At 46.2% G+C, this 24,587-nt stretch overlaps 1 protein-coding gene across 2 annotated transcripts in view; it reads left to right on the top strand.

Annotated features, from left to right (window-relative positions):
- The first annotated feature begins 6,598 nt into the window (after positions 1-6,598).
- The window catches only part of Clip4 (CAP-Gly domain containing linker protein family member 4), a 68,558-nt gene continuing 50,569 nt past the window's right edge, over positions 6,599-24,587 (top strand). Inside the window, exons 1-2 of one of the 2 annotated variants that reach the window (XM_045149444.1) lie at positions 6,599-6,626; positions 13,494-13,641. In XM_045149444.1, the coding sequence (XP_045005379.1) occupies positions 13,509-13,641 (133 nt within the window). In that variant the 5' untranslated portion in view covers positions 6,599-6,626; positions 13,494-13,508. Of the gene's footprint in view, positions 6,627-6,929; positions 6,999-13,493; positions 13,642-24,587 lie in introns of those variants that run through there. The other variant, XM_045149443.1, reaches the window with a different exon arrangement.

The following is a 24,587-nucleotide window of genomic DNA, read 5'->3' as shown; positions in this document are numbered from 1 at the left end:
TGTCTTCTTCCGACTGGGCTGCAGTGTGATTTCTGACACCATGACATCCCTACCCTGGGAGACTCCACTGTCGGAATTGTTAGCTCAAATAACCCCTTCCCTCCTGTAAGTTGTTCCTGGTCACTGATACAGACATGGCTTCACATTGTAGCCTAGGCTGTCTTAGAACTCACTACGTAGCCCAGGTTGGTCTTGAACTCATGATGATCCTCTGCCCCAGTCTCCCACATGCTAGGGTTATAGGCATGAGCCACCACGCCCAGCTTAAGAATTAAAAGCAGTTGCTTGAAGGCTTGCACACTATGGCCTTGTGGACAGGGCCCTGAGCTCTCTTGAGCTGTAACAGTTCTGAACTATGTTGTTGGCTGTCGGAACGGGTTATTTGTTCCATAGACCTTCCCACATTAGGACTCTGGATGATGGTATCGTTATGGTGCCTAAAAGATGATCTTCACACCTCACCTTTCTATGATAGTTAATAAACAGGGTTGGTTAGAGTTGATTTCCATGGAGGAACAAGCTCATTGACATTAATGTACTAGAGGAAACTGGTTTGAAGCTGCTTTTGTGTATCCAATCTCTTTCTAAAAAAATATTTTTATTTATTTGCAAGCAGAGAGAGAGAAAAGAAAGACAGAGAGTCAATAGACATGACAGGGTCTCTAGCTGCTACAAATGCACTCAAGTGCATGTGCCACTGTGCATCTGGCTTTACATGGAGACTGGGGAATTGAACCTGGGTCATTAGGCTTTGCAGGCAAGTGCCTTAACCACTGAGCCATCTCTCTAGCCAATGTCTGCTCAGGTTTTCCACAGGGTCTGGCCATCTGAACTCAGCTTCTCAGGCCTGGGTGGTAAGAGCTTTATCTACTGAGCCATCTCCCCAGCCCAAGACTTTAAATTTTAAATCACCCCCCCCCCGTGTGTGTGTGTGTGTGTGTGTGTGTGTGTGTGTGTGTGTGTGTAGGTCACATGACAAGCCTGGGTGTGGGTCTGAGGCAGGAGTTCTTGTTGCTCAGCACCGCACACACTGGGCCAGCTGCCTCCAGGCTTCCTGAGTCCCCCGCCTCGGGCTTCCATCTCCCTGCAGAAGCACAAGGATTCAAAGGCAGGCTACTGCCTCTGCTCCCCTTGGGCTTGGGGGCCTGCACTTTGACCCCCGTGCTTCTGTGACAAGTGCTTCACTCACTGGGCCATTGCCCAGCCCTGAGCTGCAGAGACAAAGGTGCCTCGCAAGCACTGAGGGCCTGAGTTGGATCCTTAGAATCTGTGTGAAAATGCTAGACATGGTGGCCCATGCTGATAATCCCAGTGCTGGGGAAGCAAAGGTGGGAGGATGCCCCGGGGCCTGCTGGCCAGCCTAGCTTGTGAGCTCCGGGCCAGTGGGAGTCCCTGCTTCACAAACGGTGGACGGCTGCAGAAGGATTACATTTTCACTAACCCATGCCAGACAACTTTACTGAATGTAGTTTCTGGCATGGGGCTGAGGAGATGGCTTGCCCTGTAAGCATGGGGGTCTTTGAACCTATGATTGGGAAGAGCTGGGCATACCTGTAATCCCAGTGCTGGGGAGGTGGAGAAAGGAGACACCTGGGCTCATTGCCAGTCACCAGCCTCGTTGGTGAGCTCCAGGCCAGTGAGAAAAACCCTGAATAAAGGGTTTTTAATAATAATGTCTTAATATAAGTTGGACAGCACCTGAGGGACATCTGAGACTTGCCTCTGGCCTGGGCACCAGCCTGTGTGCGTGCACGCATGTATGCATATGCATACAAACAGAATGTATTTACCAGTTTGAATTCCCAGTGGTACTGTATAAAGAGTCCCGTTTCTCTGTGTCCTTGCCAGCACCTGGGATTATCTTTCTGACTTTTTGCCTCTGATGGTGCGGCAGTGGCTCTTGGAGCAGGAGCTCATGAGGGCTGCCTGGGCACATGCTATGGACTCCTTTTGAGACGGGTTCTTACTCTGCGGTCCAGGCTGCCCCTAAGCCCTGGCTAGTCCTCCGGCTTCAGCCTCCTGAGTGCTGGGATCCTGTGGTATTTTTTGGTGTATGATGAGTGTTATGTGTGTTCCTGTGAGTGTCTGTGGGCACACGTGCCAGGACATACATGTGGAGCTCAGAGAACAGCCTTGGGTCTGTCTCTACCCACTTTGAGGCAAGGGTTCTCTCTTGTTCCCTGCTCCACTCACCCGGCTCTCTGGTCCATGAGTTTCTGGGAAATTCTGTCTCTGTCTGCCATCTTGTTGTAGGCTTGCTGAGCTGATGGAAGCTCCTGGTAGCTTTCAGCTTTTTTGAAAAAACATTTTTTTTGTTTATTTTTATTTATTTATTTGGGAGCGGCAGACAGAGAGAAAGAGTGAGAGAGAGAGAGAGAGAGAGAAAGAGAAAATGGGCACACCAGGGCCACCAGCCACTGCAAACGAACTCCAGATGCATGTGCCCCCTTGTGCATCTGGCTAACGTGGGTCCTGGGGCAACAAGCCTCAAACCGGGGTCCTTAGGCTTCACAGGCAAGCGCTTAACCACTAAGCCATCTCTCCAGCCCAGCTTTCAGCTTTCATGTGGGCTCTGGGGATCCAAACTCAGGTGCTCATACTTGCCCTGCAAGACGTTTATCTACTGAGCTGTCTCCTATGGTACTTTAATTGAAACCTTACGGTGGTACAGTCAAATCTCTCAGTCTTTGTGCTTTTGGGGCCTTTTCTCCCCCAGTCCTGGGGACTTAATACAGACCTTCAAACATGTTGGGTATACTCTTCACTATGAAGCCCCACCCTGCCCTTGCAGTCATCTTTTGTGTACGTGTGTGTGGAGGCTGGGGAACAACCTTCGGTATTGTTTCTCTTGGGCTTTGTCCTGAGACAAGCTAGCCAAGCAGGCTGCACGGGCTGTTTGAGGAGCTCCAAGGATCTTTCTGTCTTGGCCTCCGCAGTACTGGCATTGCAAGTGTGCCACCACACCCAGCTTTATGCAATCATGTTTCTGGAAATAAAGCGTTACTTTACAACCATAGAGACAGTTTCCCATGTTTTCTTTGCTCTTTTATATGTCTTTAATATGCCTGAAGTTGCTCTTTGTATATGGCAGATATGACTTTATGTTTATAAAGTCAGTCATGTGTCTTCATTAACTAAGCCAGTTTCCCCAACACCATCTAGGTAATTTACATTGTTTTCTCAGTGGTTTGTGGTATCAGTTTTATACGATGAAGGTCTCACTTGTCGGCGGGACAACTTCAGAACTCGCACTGTGTGTGGCTGCTGTATTCGCCCTAGAGCAGCGTTGCAGTGCTCATTACCATCTGGGGAGAACAGAGTACCTACCAGGGTAGGCCTTCTTCCTTTGCTCTTGCTTTTCAAAATTGAGCCACTTAACGATTTTTTTAAATATGTAAGTTTAGTGAGCTCCTTAAAATTTTAGTTCCTGTTAGAATTTTAGTTATAGCAAAACATTGTATTTAGAGATTTAATTGACATTTTTAAAATATAAAGCCATCCTATATGTGGTGTATCTCTTCATTGGTTCTGTATCCTTTCATGTTGTTACATAGAGTTTTAACATTTTCTCCATAAGGTTCTTACCAGTCATTAGATTAAGCCCTGGATGCACAGCTGTAAGCTTTTGTTGCTCTCATGAATGGCCTCTTACTGTCTATTCCTTGTTTGTTTTCCTACTGATGTAAACTAATGACTTTCATAAATTGATCTTGTATTTGGCAACCTTGTTAACTTATTACTTTTTATAGCTTTTTGATTTTTTCTGAGTTTTCCATGCTGATGATCATGTCATTTACAAATGTGCCAGAAAGGAAATCATGAAGCATTCATTAAGTGCTTTAACCATTTCTGCTATTTGAACACCCTGCTGATACCCTAAATCCTGACAGCTAGGTGTCCCTCATAGTCCCGAGGCCTTGGTCCCCATGCACCCAAAGTGTGCGAATTAACTCTTTCCTCCCCATATGAATGGCCTCCTGCCCAACATGCAGTAGATGCAAGAGCAGCGCCTCTGCCTCCTCTTGCCCATCGCCTCCAACCCCTTCCTTCCGGCCTGGGATCTGGAAGTTGCTGACAGATCTTCCTGATGCTGAAAGAATTTCTGAATGGTCTTTGGTGTTCCGTGCAGCCATTTCTGGGCCCACAAGGACGTTTTTTTTTTTTTTTAAAAAAAGTTTTAATTTTTTTTCCTGGGCCTCTTCTTTAAAAAAATATTTTTTAAACTTTTTAAATTGACACTTTTCATAAATATGGATAACATAGCTTGATGATAAGCCCCCTCCTAAGTCCCCCCTGCACTGAATCCCTTCTTTCCAACTATTTTGATGTCATCATGCCTGCTCTTCCTGTTGTGCAGGTCTTGTGTAACTAGCATCTGCCACCGAGATCATGACCATCAGGCCCCTTTGCCAACAAGGGCTTTCGATCGGAGCGTCTTAGTTCGAATCTTGTGCCCGACCATTTGTGAAGTGGAGACGTGCTCTCCCAGAAGCAGCACCATACGCTGCATGGTCAGCGACGCTCTTCCTGCCCTCTGCGCTGCAGCTCCCCAGTCCTACCCACTGGGCACTGTGGGCATGGCTGCCTTGTTCAGGAGCTTGGCACCTCCAGACAGGGGCGAGCCTCAGCAGCTGGAGCTGGATCAGAGCCCGTGGATCTGCCCAGCCCAGCCGCCAGCTCAAGCTCCACAGCCTGATCCCGTATCACTTGCTCAGTGTCGTCATTAGAAACGGGCAGCACCTACTTCCAAGATTTGTGTGACGGGCAGGTGGGGTGGTGTCCGATCCACAGAGGGGACTTGAGTGAGGGCTTGCGTTCCTGGTGGTGGGCTAAGAAGTAGTTTTGGTTTTTGGAATCAAGGCAGCTAGGTTTGTGGGAGACTCCCTGGTGATTTGGTGCCCTGGGAATTTGACTGCTGTTTTGTGTGCATTTGCACGTAGCAGAAAAAGCCAGTGGCCTGGCTGGTTCTAACAGAGACCTTTATTAAGGCCCAGAACCACTTGGCTAGCCACATCCTGTCACCCATGCATCGAGGTGGCTAATTTAAATCAGCAATGAAAGCAAACTGTTTACCTGTGGAAGTGACACCGATAGCTCCTTCTGTTGAGACAGATTTTTATGAGTTTCTGTGCTTCAGTGGCAATGGGCCTCATTTACAGCTGCTTAGAGCCACTGCATACAAGTTGTTTTCTCTGTTTTAATCAGCCTGAGGTGGGTGGGTGAGGCTCCAGAAGGATGGGACAAAAGCAGGGAAAGGGAGGTGGAGTCCTCGGGGAGGAGGAGGAACTGAGTCACGCCACCATCCTTGAGCGCCTGCGGGACAGAGACCGTGGCAGCTGTCCCAGGATGTGGGATGGCGCGGAATGTGACACTGCTTAGGTACCGTGGGTTTCACTTGGCACTGTGCTCCACCCAGCTCACCCCTGTGCCGTGGCTGCTGCCCACAACTGCTCTGATACCCTGAGCTGTGCTAACAGAAACTCAGGTGTAGGAAGAGGTGACAGTACTCTCCCCTGGCATTCATTCTGCAGGCTGCCCATTCATTCTGGAGGATCACATCTGAGACGCGCTGGCGTGTGACCTGAAGAGCCCTTCATGCTGGTGAGTGGTGGGGTAGAGCAGCCTGCAGAGCGGAGTGCTCCCCCTGCATGACCTGGACTAGCTGTGAGTTCCCAGGATGGAATGGAGTTCAAAGGGCAGGGGGAGGGGCACAGAGCTGATATTTAGCTCCCAATGAAGGAATAAGTTCTCCAAAGGGTCCGGCACACAACAGCTCCCTTTATTTGATTTTTTTTTTTTTTTTTTTATGAGAGAGAAAGAATTGGCCCGTCAGGGCAAAACAGCTACCTTTTAAGGTAGTGGGTTAGTTCCTCCTCATTGGAGGTACTCAACTATGATCATTTACCAGAGGATGCTGGGATTCAAGCAACTGGGAAGGTTTTTGATACTTGACTGGAGAACCAAGAGTTCTGACAGGAAAAGGTGCTGTGGTGTGTGTACACTGGCAAAGGCGATCATTCATGTCTTCACTTGACGCATTACCACAGGACAGGAAGAACAGGGCACTGCTTGTAGGCCTCACAGAGAGCAGTTACGGCGTGACACCTTTTTTTCTTTTTCTTTCTTTTTTTTTTTTTTTTTGGTTTTTCGAGGTAAGGTCTCACCAGCCCAGACTGACCTGGAATTCACTCTGTAGTCTCAGGGTGGCCTCGAAGTCACAGCGATCCTCCTACCTCTGCCTCTCGAGTGCTGGGATTAAAGGCGTGCGCCACCCGCCTGGCACTTGACTCAAGGCTACAAACCTCCCCTTAGTTCTCATTAAGGACTCTAAGTGTCAACCAACGCCGTTGCTCTTACTGTGGCCGGAGGACCCAGGTGTCCATTTCCTGTAAGTTTGGCGTCAGCTCCACGTCTTTCCAGCGTGGGAGACAGAAGCGCGGCACAGGACAGGTGGGGCGGGCGCTCTTGCCAGGACTATCCTCCCCTGGCGTGGCTCTCTAACTGCTCACGCGTGGAGGGCACAGCACGCAGGCTCCTCGCGGAACCCGCAAGCAGGGAGGCAGCTGCATGTACCCCTCGGCCAGGAGCTACCCGGAGAAGATGACGCTGCGGGCCCCGTCACCAGGGTGGGTGTGAGAGCGGAGGGAGGCCGATGGCCGTGGGTCCCCCCGCCCCGCCGCGGGGCTCCGTGGAGAACCTGGCCGCGTGCTGCGCTGGACAGGTGCCCGGGCGCGCGGGGCAGCGCAGGGCGCTCCGCAGCGGTGACCGCAGCGGTGACCGGGCGAGCGAGCGCAGGCGCGTGCGCGGGGCCTGGCCGATGCCCTGCGCGCGTGCGCGCCGACCCGCGTGGGGCCCGGCTCCCGGTTCCGGCGCGCGGCGTGGAGCGGAGCGGCTGCGGCGACCCGGCCGCGAGCTCCGGAGGGCGGCCGCGGGACACGGCGGCGGCCCCGGGGAGCGCGCTTCTCCGCCGGCCTCCGCGCTCCGAGGACCCGGGGCAGGCAGGTGGAGGGCGGCGGGCCGTTCGGGGAGGGCCGCGCCGCTCGGGGCGCTGCGGGCTACGGAAGCCTCGTGGCCGCGGCCGCGGGGGAGGGAGCGGCGCCGGCGCCGGCCGCAGGGGGGCCTCCTGGGCACCTGGAGCGGGGACGCGGGCTGCCGTTTCCGTTGCTATGGGATGAGGGATGCGCGGGGATGCGGGCGGGAGAGGGATGCGGGAGGGGAGAGGGATGTGCAGGGATGCCGGAGGATGTGGGCGGGGAAAGGGATGCGGGGGATGTGGGAGGGGAATGCGGGCGGGAGAGGGATGCGGGCAGGAAGAGGGATGTGCAGGGATGCCGGAGGATGTGGGCGGGGAAAGGGATGCGGGGGATGTGGGAGGGGAATGCGGGAGTGGAGAGGGATGCGGGCGGGAAGAGGGATGTGCAGGGATGCCGGAGGATGTGGGCGGGGAAAGGGATGCGGGAGATGTGGGAGGGGAATGCGGGAGTGGAGAGGGATGCGGGCGGGGAGAGGGATGCGCGGGGATTCGGGCGGTAGGGATGTGCAGGATTGCAGGAGGATGTGGGCGGGGAAAGGGAAGCACAGAGATGCGGGAGGGGAATACGGGAGTAGAGAGGGATGCGGGAGGGGAATGCGGGAGTAGAGAGGGATGCGGGAGGGGAGGGATGCGCGGGGTGGCCTGTGCTCAGTGCATGGTAGGTTCATACGTAGTAGGTTCTCCGCACCGCCTCAGGACTCTAACTTGCCTCGGTTGTTAAATTGTTGAGCAGCTATTTGTGAGGATGGAGTGTATTTGAAACTCACCTCACCGCCGTTTCACTCTGGTCTGTAGTCGGTGGTTGCACAGATTCCTGGGAAGGCACATGAGCTGAGCAGGGCCTGCCCGAGCCGAGCCGGACGCTGCCCCTTTTGGGTTGGGTGGGCGGCTTCATAGGAGCTGGAAACTCACTACAGCCCCAGCGGCATGGGGACAGGGACGAGGGAAAGGATGGTGCCAACACACGGTGTATCCGTATTAAGTATGTCCGTAATTAATTAAAAAAAAAGAAAAACTGTAAGTAGTTAGATGTGAGGTCGTTCACTTATGCAGATGCTGTCTGGAGACGTGTGGATCCCAGCTCTGTTTGGAAACAATGTTTTGATTTGTATCAAGGCGATACTGTGATGAGATAATAACCCGCTGTGTGTTCCAGGGTAGACGTTGGTGTTCTGCAGCAGAGATACTTCAATAAAGAAGTCGCTTTCTCAATGGAGACACCTGTCAAGTAGTCTAGTGGAAGTTCACTCTCTCTGACACCTGTCATTTTTGAGTCTCTCGTGCCCTTTCGGTTGTCTGAGGGGCAGCAGAGCAGGCTGTGTGGACATCTACAGACCATGGGGGCACTTTAGAGGCGAACCTAACTTTCTACATTTCTATGGGCAAACAGCCCTGGTCCATCTAAGAGAAATATGATCCTTTCTTTTCTTTTTCTCATTTGTAATGCGCTCCCTCCATGTGGACTGCCTGAGCTGACGAGACATTGAATGCTGACATGCAGTGAACGTGATTATTTCTAGTTTGTAGAGTTAGTACACAGTACACTATATGTAGGATTTATTTCCAACACTTCAAGTTTGCCACATATAGCCCCACCAGCAAGGCCTTTAAGAAGTGATTGTAAAAAAAAAAAAAAAGAAAAAAAAAGAAAGAAAGAAAGAAGTGATTGTAACTGAGCGTGGTGACAGAAGTACCTGGATCACTTTGAGTTCAAGGCCACCCTGAGACTACATAGTGAATTTCAGGTCAGCCTGGGCTACAGTGAGATCCTACCTCAAAAAACAAGCAAACAAACAAAAAAGTGATTGTAGGTGCTGGAGAGCTGGCTCAGTGGTTAAGGCACTTGAGTGCAAAGCCTAAGGACCAAGGTTTGATTCCCTAGTACCCATGAAGGCCAGATGCCCAATGTTATGCATACCTCTGGAGTTCCTTTGCAGTGGCTAGAGGCCTTGGTGCACCCCCCTTTTTTTCTCTATCTGCTTCGTTCTCTCTCTGAAATAAATTAACTGTTGATGCAAAAGATACAGCTTTCACCTCAAAGGGGTTAGAGACGGTTTATTCTGGAACCAAATATGAGTGACCATGGCCCGGGGACACAAATTTATCCTAAATTCCATGTTCCAATGCGTTAACAATTTCATGAAGGTTTTATAGTTATGGGACAGAAGAAAGTCAAATCAAGGCACTTTTCAAACACACTGGCTGACCATCAGGTAGGCGGGTTACAGTAAAGTGGGGAAATCACCATGGGCCTCAGATGCTGTCTGAGGACATTTGACATTCTTAGCCCTTGGGTTGGTGGAAGCTGGGAGTCTGTCAGTACATTCCCAAAAGGAAGGATTACACCTGGTCAACTGATAATCAAGTGGATGTTAGAGAGTTTTATTTTTTTACACACTTAGTCTTGAAAGATTCATTTAAGTTAAGACTCATTTGTAACAAATTGCTATGGGAAGTGGAATGACAGGGCCTCATGATTCCAGCCAGCTCGGGTTACCCTGTTAGTTGAGCATGCTCCTCGTCAGTCATGATCTCCCAAGAAGTTCCAAGGGGAGAGTTGGAGTAAGTCAGTGGTGGAGTACTTGCCTGGCACAGGTGAGGCTGTGGACCCAGTCCCAGCACAACAGAAATGAAACAGTGAAAAAGAAACAACAGGGCTGGAGAGATGGCTTAGCGGTTAAGTGCTTGCCTGTGAAGCCTAAGGACCCCGGTTCGAGGCTTGGTTCCCCAAGTCCCACGTTAGCCAGATGCACAAGGGGGCGCATGCATCTGGAGTTCGTTTGCAGTGGCTGGAAGCCCTGGCGCGCCCATTCTCTCTCTCTCTCCCTCTATCTGTCTTTCTCTCTGTGTCTGTCGCTCTCAAATAAATAAATAAAAATTAAAAAAAAAAAAAAGAAACAACAGTCTGAAGGAGTTACCTGCTCTTAGTAGGCTCCTTTTTGGGGCATAACAACCTGAATCATTCTGAAAAGGTTGGTTGGTTGACATTGCTTCTGTTAAAAAGTATTTTATTTATTTGAGAAAAATAAGAGAGACAGAGAGAGAAAGAAAAAGGAGGGGGGAAGGAAAGAGAAAGTGTGGGTGGGCCAGGGCCTCTTGCCCATACAAACTCTAAATACATGTTCCACTTTCTGCATCTGGTTTCATGTGGGTACTGGGGAATTGAACCCAGGCTGTCAAGCCTTGAAAGCAAGCACCATGAACCACTGCACCATCTTTCCAGCCCCAGCATTTCTTATTACTTCTGTGCTAATGCAAAATCAGGGACCTTTGACGAGTTACGAGCTGTTAGGGCCATGCTGTTAGGGCCGTGTTGTTAGCGTCATGTTGTTAGGGCCATGTTACAAGATGCTTTTACTCAGAAGTTACTTGAGTTGGAATTCCCAGGTCATTGAAAGTTGGAGCTTTAATCCTAGTTACTGGAACTATCAGGTGTGGCTATACCCAGTCAATTAGGGCAGACTTTAAAAAACATTACACCCATCAGTTTCACCAGCTAGCCATAGCAGAATCTCTTAAAAGCAATCTGCTCATCCCAGATAAATCCATCTCTACATCTGATCAAGATTTCAGGGAGTAAGTGTCTTCAGATACAGGAATTAGCTTTAGGGAAGGATTCTGAAAACATGTGAAAGATGCATAGTTTTTTGGTGAGATGCAAGTTAGAATTGTTTTCATGAAGATAAGGAAATAGGGCTAGGAAAAGACTCCAGGTGATGAAAAATACAAAGAATGCTGATTGTTGGCCCAGTGCTGCGATGGCTTCTCTGGGTGTGACGTGTTGTGTACAGTAATGACGTGCGTGACATTGCACCTTTTTACTTTGGCTCTGGGATTTGATTGCTTGGTGAGTCCATGAAGGGTGCAGCGTAGTTCCTGGGCTAGGTAGTTGTGTGAGGTGGTGTTCTTTTAGGGTTTCAGCAATCTTCCAGGAAAGGAAGGGTGCTCGGGGGAGGGGGGGTCACATTGAACCCTGCTTCCTGACAAATTTAGAGAATAACAAATATGTCCGAGTCCCGACTGAGTGCTCACAGTAATATTAATCTCCCCTTTTGGAACATCGGTATTTCCCCAGGGCTCATGAAATGGAGTGGTTTGGTCTTTGGTCAGGGATTTAAGAAAAGCCTGTTCAGCCATCCTCTTACTCATTCTAAGCCACGCTACAAGTCCCCACATGCCCATCTCCCTTTCATTTCTCTCCCAGTTCTTTTCAGTTTCTCCCTTGTTTCTTCCTGCTCAGTTTTTCAGACTCAGCTTTGGTGTTAGGCACCATTCTGATTCCTTGAAGTCCCCACAGCAAATGTTCCTGGTACCCACCCTTCTGTGTCATAATCAACGCTTATCAGTGATATATTTTTAGGAGATCGCACATGGGCCATCTGTCACTCATTTTTGTAAATCTCTGCCACACCCAGAACAGAACCTTTATGCAGCGCTTCCTTAACTATAATCATCGAACTTACTTTTGCTCTGCCTCTAAAGGAAGCCTCACACCTGCTCTGTAGAACAGTTGCCCAAATCTACTGCCAAGCAAGCAGGTACCCCAAGACGGGGAAAATGTAATGCAAGGGAGGGCTTTCTAGTGGTATGGCTTACTGTTTGGCATTGAAAGGGTTTGAGGAAGGTTGCTCATGCTATTTGACACCAATTCCTTGAGCTTGTCTTGTCTTGTTTATGTGGTAAGGTTAGTGTAAAATGCCTTCATTTTGGGTGGCAAGTGATTTCAGCATTCAAGAAAAATTGGATTCCCTTAAAATAACAAGTGGATTTAGGTGGCTTAATGCATAACATCCTGTCCATATACAAGCACACTGCTTAAGAGAAAAGAAAGCATGCTACTTTTACCAGTTCTTGCTGGTAGTGAAGCACTGGGCAGGAAACCAGTGCAGAGGTGACTCCTTGGGGAGGAGTGGAATGGTGACCCTGGCTGTCTGCGAGATGTTTATTAACGAGGATTCTGAAGCACACACTGTGACCTTAGTTCTTATTATAGTAAACTGTTAACTTTTTGCATGTTCTTTCTACTTAATATAATACAAATTAATGTGTTTCTAGATATTATTTTTGCTTATATCTAAAAATAGGAGGATTCATAATATCTTAGACTTGAAGATCTGGTGTAAACAAATGAAGTTTTAGCTTCATAGCTGAGCTTTACTTACATTTTTTTCCTGCTTTATATGTCCTTGTGGATGGGGGTATGGTATAGCACAAGTATCATTTAGAGCAAATTTCTTCCATGCACTCATATTTTCTGGGAAGAAGAGGTAATCTGAGTGATAATGGTTTAGGCGGCATAGCCTACCTTCTGCTAGAGTTGAATAAGCAGACTGCATATTGCTACATTGAGCAATCTGTGTAATCTGCCTTTGTGAGTGACATTATTAGTTTTCAGTGACATTTTCTGGGACATCAGAAAACAATGGAAGCATTCTGAGCTAGAGTCTGTCTAATGATGAGCACATGGCACCAGGCTGAATGGCAGATGGTGCGACCAGTGTCCCATCATGAGACGCCGTGGCCTAGCTCCAGGGGCTGACATGTCCCTGTGTGTGACCCTGAGAGGATGCGGCCCATCTAGGGTAGCACTTTAAGCAGGTTCCTCTCTTAGTGGAAAATAAAGTTTCATCTATTAGAGTGTGTCCTCTTGAGCTTTGTCTCCAGTCAGCATGCACATGAAGCAATGGGAGGTGATGTGCCATTTTCAGGCAAGTGCTTGACCAAACCACACTTCAGCCTTTACACATGGTTTCTAGACCACAGAGGAATTTATTCCCTTCCCTTGTTGGGCTGGGGGGATGGCTCAGCAGGTTAGTGCACAGGCTCCTGAGTTCCATCCCTAGCACAGACATCAAAAGCTGCAAGGTGTCACACTCCTGTCAGCCCAGTTGGTTGGGGGGGGGGTTGCAGGGTTGTGGGCAGGAATGGTCCCTGGGGCATGCTGGTCATCCAGGCTCACCCCCAGACAGGGAGCTCCAGGCTCAGGGAGATTCTGTCTCAGGAAAATGTAATGGAAGAGTGATAGAGGAGGACACACGTGTGTGTACATTGCACACACACAGTGCACAGAGGACACACCAGAGTAAAATAAAAGAGTTTCTTGGGGCTGGAGAGGTGACTTAGCAGTTAAGGTGCTTGTTGGCAAAGCCAAAGGACCCAGGTTCAATTCCCTAGTACTCACTTAAAGCTGGAGGCACATGGTGGCACATGCATCTGGAGTTCGTTTGCATTGGCTAGAGGCCCTGGCATGCCCATTCTCTCTCATTCTCTCTCTCTCTTGATCTGCCCTTTTTTTTTTTAAATGAATAAATAAATAAACAAACAAACAAATAAATAAATAAAGAGCTTCTTGAACATTGAAGAATGTCAGCAATCAAAAGACTAGGATTTGTGATTGAAGGCAGTCATTCTAAGTTGTCACCAAGTAGACATGCTTTTTGTTTTCCCTGTTTTACTCTAGGTGCTGTTCTAGACGATGACCATAGAGGACCGTCCAGATGACCCACTAGGAGGAGGTCCTCTGACTGGAAGATACCCGTTCCTAGTTCCCGGTTCTGATACTCCGGTTACATTTTCCATCTGTGCAGCGCCAATGCCTTCAGACTGTGGTGTGTACACTGTCTACATCTGTTGTCTGTGAGCGGTGTGGTGTTACATGTCCCTGTTCTCTGTGAGCCCTGTGGTGTTACGTCTCTGTCCTCTGTGAATTGGCAGGCCTTGTCATATGCTTGCTTTGTACTTAGAATTTTTCTGAAACCATTTGCAATGATTTTTCTAAAATGGTCAGACTTTTCCCCTTTCCTATTACAATTCTGCCTCTCAAGCTAAATGCTTTATTTTTTACTGTCAGCATTTTTATTATGTAAAAATGTTAATTTTAAAACACTATGATAGATTTAGGGAATATTATTTTTAGACTGTAATTGTTCTTAGACATCTACATCTAGCATTTTTCTTCTATTGATGTATTTATTTTTGTTAAATATACTTACTTGCTAAAAAAATCCATATATTTAGGCAGAAGCAGTAAGAGATCTTCCCTGGATGGTGGAATGAAATTTAGATTGGTCCATTTAATTTTCCTGTGGTAAAGCACAAATTTAGAAATGGTCCAGGTTTATTTTGTGTTTTGACATTTCACTAGGATGTACACATATTTTTATATATGTGTATATGTATACACATATATGTTTGCATGTATATTTAAAAGTTTTCATTTTTGACATTTTCATACATGTATATAATAATTTTGATTTATTCCCCCATTACCCTCTCTTATCCCTCTCCTCTCCCACTAACACCCTTCTTCCCCATTAATCCTCATCTCTCATACCTCCTTTATTCATCCCACTGAGTTAATTTGGGGTTGCTTGCATGATCATGGGGGTTGTTTCTTATGCAGCAGGAAGCTTGCAGTGGTAAAATCACAGACGAACCCTGCTCTCCTCTCCAGTGGCCGTTAGGCTCCAGTGTCTGCTCTGGGGGATGTGGCGTCTTACGTGTCCCCTATCAATAGCGATCTATTGACAGGTTAGAATGTACAAGAAGCCACAGGCAGATAATGGCTGTGTCCTGTGCAGCAGCATTTCACAGTGTCCTCATCCTCCTGCTCTGACATTCTTTTATTTAAAATTAAATCAATTAATTAGTTAATTTGTGCACTCGGGAGGCAGAGGTAGGAGGATCACTGTGAGTTCAAGGCTACCCTGAGACTACATGGTGAACTCAAGGTCAGCCTGGACGAGAGTGAAACTCTACCTCAAAAAACATATACACATATACATACACACACATATATATATGTATGTATATTTTTATATTTATTTGCAAAGAGAGAAGGAGGAAGAAAGCAAGCACCAGGGCCTCTTACCACTGCAAAGCCTGCAGAGGCATAGGCCACTTTGTGTATCTGGTACTGGGAAGTCAGACTTGGGTTTGCAGGCAAACGCCTTTGCTGCTGAGCTGTTTCTTCCAGCCCTGACTATAGTCTTTGGAATGGAAAAGCAGACAAGTTTCATTTGTGTTTATCTCTTAAAAGATAAGGTAATCATTTGAGGTCAGTTGTTCGATGTTTGTTGAATAAATATACTGAATGAAAGGTGATAATGAGTAATGCCCCTTTGTATAACTGAAATTAAACATTTCCCATGTTTTGTTTTTAATTTTTGTTATTTAAAAACGTTCACATGTATTTAGCTTTCTGACTCTGTGCTTATGCCTTCAACACCTTCACGATGATTTCCTGTCCCTCAGAAATGAGAGCATGTGTAGTCGTGTTATGGACACATACAGCACACGAAGAACCTCTGTAGGCCTGGCTGGCAAGTGGTTTTTTTTTTTTTTTGGACAGTCTCATAAGGACTTTAAGTCTCACAACATGAACTCCTTGGAGCATGTATAGGTAAACAGTTTATCACCAGGGGTTCTGGACCACCTCATTTTGTTAGAGGCTGTATTGTAGGAAATCCTACAATGTATGTCCAACATTCAGCCATTCTGAATGCCTCCAGTGTCCCCAGAAGAACACCTGTATTTTTAGATTGATAGATTCTTAGCATCTTTCTGGGCCTATAGTTCAACTTTCCTATATAGAAATTGCATTTTCAGAATTGACAGATAACTAGGAAGACTCTTGTGTATAGTGGGACACTAATGAAGTAATTACTTTTATTTTCAAGGAGACTCAGTTGCACTAAAATACTTTCTATATATATACTCAAAGTATATCTCCCTAGAAGTAAGGCCAACAGATACTACTTTGACATGTGGGATGAATTCTTGTCTAATAATACTGTATAGACAGCAAATATTTGAAGACACCTTGAATATTTTTCTTAGTCTATACTTTTGAGGCAGACTTCTTTCATTTCTAGTTTCCTTATGAGACATCCTGACCAGGATCTATAAGCAGTTCATCTTACTTGTTTCCTTACTAAACTGTAGCCAGTGGCCCTTTAAGTGGTACAAGGAATTGTATTTATTAACCAAGTATTTATAGAGAGCCTTTTTGTGGTGGGTCTTGTCTTGTGCTATGGGGATACCCCAGTGACCAAGATGGGAGTAAACAGAAGACAAACAGGTCTGGATACATTCTGAGGGAGGGAAGTGAGGGGCTGTAGTAGAAAGGATGGTCTCCACAGATGGATGACTGTTGATGCCTTCTGAGGGAGGGAAGTGAGACACTGTAGTGAGGAAGGATGGTCTCCACAGATAGATGACTGTTGATGCTTTCTGAGGGAAGGAAGTGAGACACTGTAATGAGAAAGTTTGGTCTCCACAGATGGATGACTGTTGATGCTTTCTGAGGGCGGGAAGTGAGACACTGTAGTGAGGAAGGATGGTTTCCACAGATGGATGACTGTTGATGCTTTCTGAGGGAAGGAAGTGAGACACTGTAGTGAGAAAGGATGGTCTCCACAGATGGATGACTGTTGATGCATTCTGAGGGAAGGAAGTGAGACACTGTAGTGAGAAAGTTTGGTCTCCACAGATGGATGACTGTTGATGCTTTCTGAGGGAAGGAAGTGAGACACTGTAGTGAGAAAGGATGGTTTCCACAGATGGATGACTGTTGATGCTTTCTGAGGGAAGGAAGTGAGACACTGTAGTGAGAAAGGATGGTTTCCACAGATGGATGACTGTTGATGATTTCTGAGGGAAGGAAGTGAGACACTGTAGTGAGGAAGGATGGTCTCCACAGATGGATGACTGTTGATGATTTCTGAGGGAAGGAAGTGAGGCACTGTAGTGAGAAAGGATGGTTTCCACAGATGGATGACTGTTGATGCTTTCTGAGGGAGGGAAATGAGGGGCTGTAGTGGAAAGCATGGTCTCCATAGATGGATGACTGTTGATGCCTTTGAGGGAGGGAAGTGAGGCACTGTAGTGAGGAAGGATGGTCTCTGTAGATGGGGTAGCTATCTAAAGAAAAGAGAAGCTCAACATGTTAAGAGCCCTAGGAGAGTCTCAGTTGAGCAAAGGCTCCTGACTCTTGCCAGTGCTTTGATGTCAAGAAACATGAGAGGTTGAGGGGCTAGTAGAGCAGAGAGATGAGAGAAAAGCAGGATGGGTCAGAGCATTTAGCATGGCCTCGGCCTCCTCGTTCAGGATTATGCAGTTTAATAACTGATGATACCAATACCACAAAATGGGTCAGTACAGTCAGTCGCTCAGTTATTTTATCTTTCTGGATCTCCCCTTTCTCCCCCTCACATCTCTCTCTTTCTTACTCTTTCCTGTCTCTTTGTCCTTCCTCCCTCCCTCACTCTCTCTCTTTTCTTGTCTATCTCCTTCTCTCCTGTCTCCTTTCTATGTAGCTCTGGCCTGCCTTGAACTTGTGTCTGTTCTCCTTTTCTACTCCAGACGGTGAGGCTCACAGGCATGCTCTGTGAGTGGAATTTCTTGAGCTGCTGTCCGATGTGGGAAATCATTCTTCTACTCTCATTCTTAAGAAAAAAAAATATGTATGTTTGAATTTGTCCCACAGCTCATTAGTGGCTTTTAAAAATATTTTGAAAGCTCCTTTTCTCCCTGTATTTCATTTTGGACAGTTCCTATTATATTGTCTTTAAGGTCATTATTTTTTTCCTTCTCCAGTGTCTGATTAGGTGATCTTATCCAGTGTATTTCCCATTAGCTATAATACTTGTGTCAACTCTGTTTTTAAAAGTATTTTATTTATTTGTTTTAAAGAGAGAAATGAGAGAGAGAGGGAGAGGATGAGGAAGAGAGATAGCAAGCATGGGCATGCCAGGGCCTCCTGCTACTGGAAACAAACTCCATACACATGCGCCCCTTTGTACATCTGGCTTTTATGTGGGTACCAGGGAAATTGAATCCAGTTCATCAGGCTTTCCAAGCAAATGCCTTTAACTGCTGAGCCATCTCTGCAGCCCTCAGCTCTTCCATCTGTTCTGTTTAGATCATGTGTGTGGCCTGCATGCCTGAGTGTATGTGTGCTCACATGTGTGTGAGTACATGTTTGTGTGCACGCACTGGCGGCCAGAGGCTGATGTTGGGTGCCTTCTTTAGTTGCTGTCCATCTTGTTTTTTTGAGACAGGGTCCTTCTCAGCAAGCCCGCAGCTCACTAACTTGCCTAGACTAGCTAGCTATGGAGCCCTGGGGATTCTCCTTCATTTGCCTCCCAGTGCTGCAGTTACAGCCGTGTGCCACCATGGCCGGCTTTCACGCGGGTGCCGAGGATCTGAACTCGGCTCCTCATGCTTGTGTGACAAGCACTTTCCAACTGAGCCATCTCCCCAGCCCTGTCTAGATGTCTCTCCTACTTGACTCTGAGCCATGTGCTTGCCTTTCCTTGCGTGCTTGGCAATCTTCAGCTGGATGGCAGACATCACTGGGTGCTGGATATTTTTGTATCCTTGTACCTATTTTTGGTTTTGTTGTGACGCTGATTATTCTCCACCAAGTACTCAGTGCAATGCGAAGGGTGAGGGTTTTTCCTTCTTTCTCATGGGAGGAGGTACTGACCTTGACACCTTTCTGGGTGATCTGTTCTTTTCTCTTGCAAGCAATTCTGAGTGCTTGGGGAGATGTTTCTGAATTAGTCTGGGGTTCTCTTAACACTCTACGCTGTGATCTTCCATTGCCTCAGTTTCCCTGTACACTCAGCTTAGTCTTGTCACTTGAGGGTGTCTGCAGGCATCTTCTCATTTCCCCTCCCCGCACCTGTGGACAGCGGCGCAGGGTTTGCTGCATTTGTGACTTCCATTGTGTCTTGTCTGGAGTCTGGGCAGTCACCAGTTCTCTCCCCTGGGGTCCACTTGCTCCTGATTGAGGGGCAGATGTGGCCTCCACTCCTTCATCTTAACGTGAAACAGACAGCTTCTCCATTTCCTCCCTTTTGCTTAAAACCTCATTTCCTGCATGGAAGTTTACGTGTTGGTCTAGACATGTTAGCATATTGTGTCATAGCATAGTGATTAGAATGGCAGTGTTCTCCTGATGCAGCCAGCTATGTGTTTTGGGAAAGATTGTTCATTGTCTCTCTCCTTTTGTTTCTTTAATATAACAAGAATGAAAACAGTGCCTACCTCATATGGTTGTTATGAGGGTCAAATAAATTAACATACATAAAGTTTATAGAATGCTCTGTGGCACCTATTCAGCACTTCATAAGTATGGCACTGTTATTTAAGGAGCTGTCTGCTTTTCCCTGCGTATATCTAGCTACTGAAGCACTGATATATGCTTTAGCATTTATGGAGCAGTTCTTCCCCTGCTTCCAGACCATTATTCTCCTTCACTCAAGAGTTCTTGCTTTTTCCTCCTACGTTACTTTCAAGATCTTTGCTAAATACACATAGTCCATAGTCTAGTAGCAACAGCATCATGTAGAGCTTGTTAGACATGCAGGCTCAGGTTGCTCTGAGAGGTGTTTGGTCAGAATCTACATTGTATATCAGAAAGCCTGGGCTCTGTCTACATTAATTTTTGAGATGCTCTCAAACAACAGAATGAGAGAATTTTCTGTTTCCTCTCACCAACAAATCCTGGTGATGTTGGATTAGGATTGAAATTACTTAAAAGTGTATTCATCAGAGAATTGACAGCTCTTACCTCAGCTTCCCAAGTGCTGAGATTAAAGGTGTGAGCCACCATGCCTGGCTCCTTTCTTGAAATAGAAAAAAAAAAATACCGAAATATGTGTGTGTGTGTGTGTGTGTGTGTGTGTGTATCTCACTTATACCCACCACCAGGATGATCACATGTATCAACATTTTGCCACATATTTTTTTTAGTTGAAAGAAATAAAAATGAAAAGATATAAAATTGAAATTTCCTGTGTTCCTTTCTAGTACCATTCCCCTTGGTCTCCAGAGGCAACTGCTATCTTACACTTAGTGTGAAGATTCCAGACCACTTGTTTGTCTTGCTACCTATACAAGAGCCTGTACATAATATGTAGTATTGTTTTATGTAGTAATAATTTATTTTTGGTTTTTTGAAGTAGGGTCTCACTCTAGCTGAGGCTGACCTGGAATTCACTATGTAGTCTCAGGGTGGCTTTGAACTCATGGCAATCCACCTACCTCTGCCTCCTGAGTGCTGGCATTAAAGGCATGCGCCACCACGCCTGGTTTTTATGTAGTTATAATTTTATGTAAGATAGTGTCTATATCAGTCTGCAACATAATTTATTTACTAATATGCTTTTCAAGGCCTGTTTTTATCAACACACGACAGATATTTAACTTATTATTTAACTGTAACTAAGCATAGAGGCCATCCTATGGGTTTACCACCTTCCATCAGTTCCTCTGAAGAGGTATTTTTCTGGACCAGATTGTTCCTTAGTGTAATCAGTTCTAGAATAAGCCCTTAAGGACACATGAAGTAAAGGCTCTTCCAATGCCCAGTGCTTACAAACGTGACTAGTGAATGGGTGAATGAATTAAAACAAAAAAACAAAAAAGGGCTGGAGAAATGGCTTAGCTGTTAAGTGCTTGCCTATGAAACCTAAGGATCCTGGTTCGAGGCTGGATTCCCCAGGACCCACATTAGCCAGATGCACAAGGAGGCACACTTGTCTGGAGTTTTTTTTTCCCAGCTTTCAGTTATTAGACTTATGTAAGTCTAATTACCCTAGATTGGCTTTACAAATTAATTAACCCTTCTGTGATTATTTGTGTAAAAATAGGGACAATAATGTTTCAGTAGAAAAAAAGTGAGAGTAGCACTTTTAATATGATATATGAGTATGAACATTAAGTGTAGTGCTTATAGGCAAGTTTGGTGAGAATAATATATGCATCTAGCCAGACAAGAGCAGGTTTTATACCCATAAGGCACATGACCTCCCTTGCCATAGGCTTTTGATTAGGTTTTGTTTGTTTTGTTTTGTTTTGTTTTTTTGAGATAGAGTCTCATTGTGGCCCAGGCTGACCTAGAATTCACTATGTAGTCTCAGGGTGGCCTTGAACTCATGGTGATCCTCCTACCTCTGCCTCCCGAGTGCTGGGATTAAAGGTGTGTTTCATGCCTGGCTTATACCAGGCATGTATTCTCTCCCAGGGAGTAGGCCTCTAGTCCAATTAGAGAGCAGTTGGTTTCCCCCAGAGCAGACATGCCACTATTGCACCTGTTCAGTCATTTGGCCTGTCTGGCCAAACTTGAGGCTTCCAGTGTCCACTGTTTTCACCACTGATGACTTCTGTCTCCCATAAGGCTGCATGCAGCACAGTTTTTTTCCCCCAGTTTTCTGGTCTACAGGGAGGAGGTTTTCAGCTCAGACCCAGCTTGATTTTTCAGTGACCTTGCCACCCAGGCATCTGAAGTCTTCAGCAGCATCTGTTACTCATGGGAAACCAAGGGCCTTGGCAATGGCCTGTAATGTTTTGGAGGCAACAGGGACCTCCCTGGCCAACAACTCACTGGAAGGTATTCCATCCCTGGCACTGAAAGTTTTCTAGTAGCAATCTATGGTTTCGGGATATGCCATCATCCAAAAAAGTAGGCGTTCATATGTCTTTCACATGTCTTACTCAGAATATTTTTAAAAAATCAATTATGACAGTGCAAATTATGAGATTATGTAGTCAACTCACGTACAATACTAGAATTCATTTCTTGGGGCTGGGTGGGTGGCTGTGTGGGTAAAGTGCTTCCCTTGCAAGTATGAGGCCCTGAGATCTAGTCCTGGTATCCATGTAAAAGAAAAAAAAAACGCTGGCATGGTGGCATGCGCTTGAAAGTCCAGCCCCGGGGAGGTGGCGACAGGAGGACCCATGGGATTCACTAGCCAGCTAGTCTAGTGTATTTGATAATTCTAAGAGTGAGAGTGACAGAAAGAGGGAGGGAGAGAATGAGAATGGGTGCACCTGGGCCTATAGCCACTGCAAACAAACTCCAGATATAGGCATCACCTTGTGCATCTGACTTAGTTGGGTCCTGGGGAATTGAACTTGGGTCCTTAGGCTTTGCAGGCAAGTGCCTTAATCGTTGAGCCATCTCTCTAGCCCACAAGTCATTTTTATTTATTTATTTATTTTTATTTTGTTTTTTTGAGGTAGGGTCTCCTGTAGCCCAGAATGTCCTGGAAAACACTATGGAGTCTCAGGGTAGCCTCGAACTCATGGCAATCCTCCTACTTCTGCCTTCTGAGTGCTGGGATTAAAGGCATGCACCACCACTCCTGGCTCCACAAGTCATTTTAAAATGAAATACTTAGCACAATTTCTAGTGGGCTGGAGAGATTGCTCAGTGGTTAAGGCGCTTGCATGTAAAGCCCAAGGTATCATCTTTATTTTATAAAGATGGCTCAGTGTCACTGTGTTTAGACGTGCTGCAGGCTTTACCATGTAACTTGTAAAGCCTAATTAGTTTCACTGCGCTTGATAATTCTTCCCATGCAAATAAACCTAAATAGTCTGGCATCTCTTTCTTGTAAGGAGAGAGAACAAAATCTTTTGAGATTTTTGAGTCCTGCTGAAAAATTCCAAGGTAATGTGAGATCACAAAGACTTTAGAGTTTGAATTTTGAGAAGTTTGAAAAATTATCATGGTTTATTAAACAGGGTCACAGTTATCCATTAACCCAAGTGACAAAGATTTCAAAGATAAATGTAAAAAGCCAGATTGTTTCAAAGAGAGGAGAGCGAAACCCCCCTGGCTCTCTTAATTAAAACACTACAGTAATATAAGACTTGACAAAGACAACACGCAGCGAGGCATCCTGACCACGCAGTCATTCCTAGGAGGACCACTCAGAACATGAGCACAAGCTTTTGAACTCTCTCACGAACAGCAGACTGGTGCTTGGAGACAGTTTGTCATCATTATGAAATCAATGATAACATGCATTTGAGCATTAGCCAGTGTGACCACAAAAGATTTTCTTTATCCCTTTTCAACTTCTGTCACCATTTGGTTTTGTGCCTTTCCTTTTCCTTAGCAAAAATTATATCTTCATACCTAATACCTTTTCTCAACTCTTGTGCTAGCATTCTGTAGAAGGGTGAACGCAGCACTTCACAGTTTCCATATAGTTCCTCATCGTACTGTTTTCTGTTATGGCACAGGACACACTTACTGAAACGCAATACTCTCTCATTCCCCTCTCCAAAGGCTGACACAATTAGGATCATCAGTTGATGCTTCAGTATTTTATCTCACGTGGGCTTAGACCAATTTGTTATTTATTTTGGTGTGTGTGTGTGTGTGTGTGTGTGTGTGTGTGTGTGTGTGTGCAGGTGAGCGTGTGTCACGGCTCGTGTGTAGAGGTCAGAGGACTTTTGCGTCAGTCCTCACCTTCCACTTAATTTTGGAGACAGTTCTCTGGTCGTTCACTGCTGTGCTTGCCAGGCTGCCTCGGGAACTCTGTGCGGCGGGGGAGGGAGGATGTCCTGTCTGTCTTGCCATCAGTGTCCATGCGCTGGTGTTACAAAAGCCCACCTTGGCTCCTGGCTTTTACGTGGGTGCTGAGGATCTGAACTCAGGTCCTCTGGTTTGAACAAGTGCTTTATCTTCTGAGCCATCTCCTCAGCCCCTAAACGATAACATTTAGATTACTCCTAAAAATTTCATGAGGCTTTCAGTTGCTAATCATCTTATTTTTCCTGATGAGGAATTCTAGAATGGAGATAGCATGAGTCAATCAGTAACTTATGTTTTTAGCATTAGCTTGAGTAGCCAACCCAAGCACAGTTATCATGTCTGTTTAACATGTAACGCTGGCAACTCTGAAGGAATATCCACTTTTACATCTCATTATTTGAATGTCAGGACCAAATGTGTCCTTTGCCATAACAGAAAACAGTATGATGAAGAAATATGTTTCTGGGAACTGTGAAGTGGTGTGTTCACCCTTCTACAGAATGCTAGCACAAGAGTTAAGAAAAGGTATTATGAATGTATCATATGATCCTGAAAAGCCTTTGGGTTAGTTACTAATTTTCTGAGAATGTTAGGAATTCTTAACTTATGTAAGCACTTACATTTACTTAGGTCTTTAGCATATAAAATACGTGAACAGAACAACCAAACATTTAAATTTTCATTCAGAATTTCAGGCATGTGTCAGAAACATTAGTGGAAGAGAAGCTGAGTCCACATTGTGCTTCTGGCCGACGGCAGGCAGGCTTCCTTCCCCAGAGGCCGTAGCTGTTGCCAGAAGGGAATGCTCATTTGCACAAAATGATGATTCTTGCAGAGATGCTTTTCTGAATTCTTTACGTTTCTTTGTGTGTATGTGGTTCGTGTTTGTGCAGGTGCATATGTTTGTGCAGCTTCATGTGCACATGTATGTGCATGCGTGTGAGTGGCCAGAGGTGAATGCTGGGTGCTTTCTTCAGCTACTCTCCACTGTAGTTTTTTTTTTTAATACATATTTTTTTAAGCATACAACTTTTTTAAAAAAATTATTTATTTGAGAGCGACAGACACAGAGAGAAAGACAGATAGAGGGAGAGAGAGAGAATGGGCGCGCCAGGGCTTCCAGCCTCTGCAAACGAACTCCAGACGCGTGCGCCCCCTTGTGCATCTGGCTAACGTGGGACCTGGGGAACTGAGCCTCGAACTGGGGTCCTTAGGCTTCAC

Source organism: Jaculus jaculus, chromosome 5, assembly GCF_020740685.1.
Source record: "Jaculus jaculus isolate mJacJac1 chromosome 5, mJacJac1.mat.Y.cur, whole genome shotgun sequence".
Classification (NCBI taxonomy): Eukaryota; Metazoa; Chordata; class Mammalia; order Rodentia; family Dipodidae; genus Jaculus; species Jaculus jaculus.
Note: the sequence above shows the minus strand (reverse complement) of the source record. Positions and strands in the feature narration are given on the sequence as shown.